At 38.2% G+C, this 6,238-nt stretch overlaps 1 protein-coding gene across 1 annotated transcript in view; it reads left to right on the top strand.

Annotated features, from left to right (window-relative positions):
• The window catches only part of IQCM (IQ motif containing M), a 735,830-nt gene that overhangs the window by 351,552 nt on the left and 378,040 nt on the right, over positions 1–6,238 (top strand). Inside the window, exon 13 of the mRNA XM_042782394.1 lies at positions 4,547–4,691. Within this exon, the coding sequence (XP_042638328.1) occupies positions 4,547–4,691 (145 nt within the window). The remainder of the gene's footprint in view (positions 1–4,546; positions 4,692–6,238) is intronic.

Below are 6,238 nucleotides of genomic sequence, written 5' to 3'. Positions count from 1 at the left end.
AAAAGGAAAAAAAAAGAAGAAAAAATAAAATAAAATAAAAAGTTGGAATTAGAAATATCATTTGACCCATCCATTCCATTACTACATATATCCTAAAGAAGTGAGAGCCAGGACAAGAACAGATATATGCACACTGATGTTCATTGCAGCACTATTTACAATAGCGAAAAGATGGAAACAACATAGGTGCCCATCAACAGAAGAATGGATAACCAAACTATGGTACATGCACACAATGGAATACTATGTAACCCTAAAGAATAATGTAGAATCAGCAAAACACCACATAACATGGATGAACAAGGATATTATGCTGAGGGAAATAAATCAATCACAGAAGGACAAATATTGTATTAGTCCACTCTTGTCAAAAGTCAAGGAAAGGTTTATATATGGAAGGAAATTTTCTTTGTTGGTTACCAGGGGTAGGAAGGGAAGGAGAGGAGGTAGAGGCAAGTATTGATTTGGATGAAGAGAAGTGCAACATACCAAATGTGAGTAATTAACATGGTGGCATTGAGGAAGAGGAAGACATAGAGATGTGTGTTGGAAGTACAGACAGCAAAGATAAACCCTTTTACACATACAATACTGCATTGTCAGTGAAGGCAAATATTGATATATGGCACTTCTGTAAGAATTCTTGGGCACACTCTTCTTGGTATAGTCTGTTCACCCATCTATCTGCCTGTGTATCAATGTTTGCCTTCACTGACAATGCAGTACTGTATGTGCAAAAGGGTTTATCTTTGCTGTCCATACCTCCCACACACATCTCTATGTCTTCCTCTTCCTCAATGCCACCTAGGGAGCTCTGATGGGGTAGTGCCTGAAGCATTTGACTGCTAACCAGAAGGCTAGAGGTTGAAACCCACCAGCCACTCCTCAGAAGGAAGATTGGGCAATCGACTTCCCTAGTGATACCACATCGGAAACCCAAGGAGGGGTCGCTATGAGTTGAATCTGACTCAATGGCAGTGTGTTTGTTTTTTGGTTTGGTAATTATTCCCAGGTATATAGTAGAGTTGACAAGGGGCCAGGATATAGTGACCTCTTGGCCAAAGCCAGTTACCCAGAGGTAAATGGACCTGAGTAGTTGGACCTGTGGGCTCAGGACCATAGTCACAGGGTCATCAAGGTTGATCAGCGTATCATACTACACAAAAACATTATTCCACATCCTACTTTGGTGAGTAACCACTGGGATCTTAAAAGCTTGCAAGCAAACATCTAAATGCAACGATGTGCCCCTCCTTGTCCAGAGCAAAGAAGAATGAAGAAAAATGAAGACACATGGAAACAGTTATTCCAAGGGATTGGTAGACCACACAATCCTCAGACTGTACGACTATGAGACCAGAAGAACTAGATGGTGCCTGGCTATCACTGTCAACCACTTGGAGGGGGATCTATGTAGGAGATCCTGGACAGAGTGGGAGAATAATGTGGAACAAAACTCAAAATCATTAAAAAAAAAAAAAAAAAAAAGAGAGACCAGGTTTACTGGTCTATAGACCCTGATGAAACCACTGAGACTATAGCCGCTAGCTGCCTTTCAGGTCTGAAATTGATCCCACTCCTGTGGCTTCCAGCCAAACAAAAGAGGCTTATGAGCTGAACATTTATAATAGGTAGATACACTCCTTGGTTAGATCAATCATGGGAGAGTAGAAGGGCTATCTATGCACAGGGAGACAGCTTGGGGAGTAGGAGTGCATGGGAGGGAAGGACATAGGGAGAAGGTAACTATGGGGAGAAAGTGGGAGCAGAGCTGCTGCATTGTGGTAAACTAGTCAGTGTCATGAGACAAAGTGTGTGTGAACTGCTGTGTGAAAAGTGAATTTGCTCTGTAAACTTTTACCCAAATCACAATAAAAAATTAAAAAAATGCATATTGGAAAATGTTATTAAATGTTGAGAAACATTAACAGACATTCAGAATCTACCATCAGATAGGTGAAAGGAGAAGAGGAAAGTAGTAAATGTATGCTATTTTTTTTTTCCATTCAGGCAAATCAAGAGATATCATTTCATTTATAATATTAAGAAATTAAGAAATATAGCTCTAAGCATACTATTTGAAAATACTCAGAAGAGAGCCACAAAATTAAGGAAGGATGAAGAAAACTAAAATAGGAAAATACCTTCAATAGAACACACCAACCAGAAAATAAAATGTCAGGAGAAGGAACGATCATAATACAAATATATACGCAAAGGAAGAAACTAACTAACTAACTAACTAAATAAATAAATAAATACAGGATGGGTGAAAAATAGCCAATTCTCTTGCATTCAGAGAAATATAGAGAATAATTAAAACTATGGGCTCTAGAGTTTCCTTGATTCCATTTGAAAACCAATTCTGAGACTTACTAGCTATGGTACATTGGGAAAGTTATTTAAAAATTTTATGCTTCAGTTTTTTCACTTGCAAAAAAATGGTATGCAAAACATACCAAAGGGAAGCTGACTCAGGAAATTTTATAAACTTAAATATTGTTGTTGTTGTTGTTAAGTGCCGTCGAGTCGTTTCCGACTCATAGCGACCCCATGCACAGCAGAACAAAACACTGCCCGATCCCGCGCCAGCCCCACAATCCCTGCTATACTTGATCCCATCATCGCAGCCACCATATCAATCCAAAACTTAAATATATTACTAAGCAAAAGATAATGAAAATAAATGATGCTTACTTCAACACGTCAAGAGCAGGTAAATAAAACTAAAAGAAAATAATAATAAGTGTAAAGAAATTAATGACCCAGAAATTTTTTAATATAAAGATAATTAAACTAATTAATTAAATTTATTTAGAAAATAAAAAAAACTTGAAATTGATTAATTTTTTTTAAGACCCCAGCTTGGCAATTTATTTGTATTGTGCTTTCAGTGCAAATTTACAGAGCAGAATTTGTTTTACATTCAATAGTTCATGTTGAAACTGATGAATTTTCAAAACTTCAATGCTTTTAAGTCTGTAGCAGGACAATGTAGAAAATATAAATCCAGAAAAATTTACACAAAGTTTTAAAATAAACTGATCAAACAAATGTACATATGCAGGAAAGTGTTGGTTTCTTTAATATTCAAAGACTAGAAATCAATAAGAAAAACTGGAAAATGCCTAGTGAAAAATAAGTAGAGGAGATGGATATACATTTAAAAAAAGAGAGAGAAAGGCTTTGAGCACAAGAGTGGACCATGTATTCAAGAATCATTGGCCATACGATATTGTTACTGTTAGGTGCCTGTTCTGGTTACCTAGTGCCGCTCTAACAGAAATGTACCAGAAATGGGATGCCTTAACAAACAGGAGTTTATTCTCTCACAGTTCGGGAGGCTTTAAGTCTGACTTCAAAGTGCCAAACTCTAGGGGCTGAGTGAAAGCTGCTCAGCCTTGGGCTCCAGCTCTGCCTCCTGCTCCTGGCCCACTGGAGCTAGAAGCTTTTCTTCAATTAGACAGATGCTGGCTGCTGAGGCTGAGAAGTCCAAGGTTGACAAGTAAAAGGCACAGTTCCGATGTTACCAAACCACACTGCGGCCATTAATTTAAGTCCATTGTAAGTCCCAAGGTCAACAGAGCACAGCAGGCTGCTGAACAATGACATGGCTACATGCAGGGTCCAAGCATGCCATAGGCTAGAGACCATTCCCAAAGGCTTCTCCTTATATATAGGAAGCAGAACACATTCCAAAGACAGCTACTCAGCTGCTTGTGGTAGATCCCACCAGTTTCATCATGGGGAGTAACTACCACCAGCTGCCTAGCTACTAGACCAGGCCCAGCAAAGTTGACATACAAACTGAGCTATCACAGTGCCATTGAGTCATTTTTGACCCATAGTGACCCCATGCACAGTGCCATCCTTACAATCCTTACTATGCTTGAGCCAACTGTTGCAAACACTGTGTCAATCTATCTCATTGAGGGTCTTCCCCTTTTTCCTCAACCCTCCACTCTACCAAGCATGATACCTTTGTCCAGGAACCGGTCCCTTCTGGCATCATCACTAAAGTATGTGAGACCAAGTCTGACCATTCTTGCTTCTAATGAGCATTCTGGCTGTGTTCTTCTAAGACAGATTTGGTCCTTCTGGTAGTCCATGGTATTTTCATTATTTTTCATCAACACTACAATTCAGATACATCAGTTCTTCAATTTTCCTTATTCATTGGCCAGCTTTCACATGCACACAATAATATCCTAATACAACATTTTTTCCTTCCTTAATGGCTGCATGTTATAGAAATCTGGACATCAACTAATGAATCTTCTTTGAAATTATCTGTCATTAAAACCTCTATTCTATGGGAAGTATATATAACTAATGAGAAAACAGGTCATAAATGAAGCTCTCTGGACTTCAGGGAGATTATCTCAATGTATGATGCATGTAATTAACCAATCTCCAAATCAAACATTAGTAAATACATCCATAATCTAAGAAATTGGGTCAAGGATGAAATGAAAGGGGTAAGGACAGACTGAATATAAAAAGAAGTGTAATAAAGTGTTATACTGCCTATATTACTTTTTTATAGGCTCTGTATCATGGACCAAATTTGAAAGCAGTTTTAAACATGTATCGCAGAACAATCCATCGTGTTAGATATCGACTTGGTCTTTGGAGGACAAGACAGATTGTCAACTACACAGAGCTAGAGGAATGGATGGATAGAAAAAAATGTAAGTGCTACTGTCAAGTAAGCTTTGATTTCAGGTTCAAAATTAATTTAACCACTTAAATTTTACACATAATTTACAAATAATTGTCTATAGATACCAATTAGATCATATTTTTCATTGCTGTAAGCTATTTCCAGTTTAAGGTGACAAAATGAATATTTACACCACTAGTCTGTCAGCTTATTGTACTGTGATGGCTTGCACGTTGCTGTGATACTAGAAGCTATGCCACTGGAGTTTCAAATACCATCAGGGTCACTTGTGGATAGATTTCAGTGGAAGAAGGATGTGACAGTCCACTTCTGAGAAAAATAGCAATGAAACACTGAAGAACTGATGCATTTGAATTGTGGTGTTAATGAAGAATATTGAAAATACTGTGGGCTGCAGGAAGAATAAACAAGTGTCTCTTGAAAGAGGTACTGCCAGAATGCTCCTTAGAAACAAGAATGGACTGACTTTGTCTCACATATTTTGGTTTTGTTGTCAGAAGTGAACATTTCCTGCAGTAGGGTATCATGCTTGGTAGAGTGGAGGGTCAGCAAAAAAGGAGAAGACTGAAGGAGGTGAAGTGACACATAGGCTGCAACAATAAGTTTAAGCATAGCAATGATTGTGATGATGTTGCAGGGCCAGGCAGTAATTCAGTCTCTTGTACTTGGGATCTCTATGAATTAGAATCAACAGCACCTAACAACCACATTGAATATTTGGATTCATTTATTAGGATTCTATGTTTACAAGTAACAGAAAATTAATTCTAGCTAACCAAAGGAAAAGGAAATTTAAAGGAAGGACACTGTAGCTAAAGGGTCAAATTTTTGACAGAACATAAGCCAGAGCAGGTCCATAGACCTCAGGAGCAGAAGCTAAGAGATGTGTGCTAAGGCATTCAAATTCCAGGGAGAGAGCATCTCATTGGTTTAGCTTGAGTCATGTGTCTAACACTTCATTGTGGGAGGGCTTGAGAGTTATACATAGGCTGTATCCACAGGGAGGAAGCAAGGTTCCCAAAAAGAAAATTAAGTATTGATACTAGAATAGTTAATGGACACAGAACAGACTAAACAATGGATATTCATTTGTGTTATTGTTGCTCCTTGCTATAGAGTCAATTCCAGCTCATGTAGACCCCACGTATGCAGAGTAGAACTGCTTCATAGTGTTTTCAAGGTTGTGATCCCTAAGCTTGTCTTCTGAGGTGCCTCTGAGTTGGTTTGAACCACCAGCCTTTTGGCTAGTAGTTGAGTGCTTAAGCCACCCAGACTCATATTTACTACATGTTGCTTATGAGTGTTGGAATTCTACCCACAGAACAAGTTCTCCAGTTTAAATCTTAACTTCCTATTTTCATTTTTTGCAAATCATGGCTTTTTTTTTTTTTAATTGTGATTTGTGTGAAAGTTTACAGAGCAAATTCACTTTCCATTTAACATTTCATCATACACATTTTGTCCATGACATTGACTATAATTTCCCACAAGGTAACAGCTCTCTTCCCACTTCCCCTCCATAGTTACCTCTTCCCTGTGTCTTTTCCCCAATGC

The sequence above is a fragment of the Orycteropus afer genome, unplaced genomic scaffold (genome assembly GCF_000298275.1).
Source record: "Orycteropus afer afer isolate SDZICR_OR568_19922 unplaced genomic scaffold, OryAfe1.0 scaffold00297, whole genome shotgun sequence".
NCBI lineage: Eukaryota > Metazoa > Chordata > Mammalia > Tubulidentata > Orycteropodidae > Orycteropus > Orycteropus afer.
Note: the sequence above shows the minus strand (reverse complement) of the source record. Positions and strands in the feature narration are given on the sequence as shown.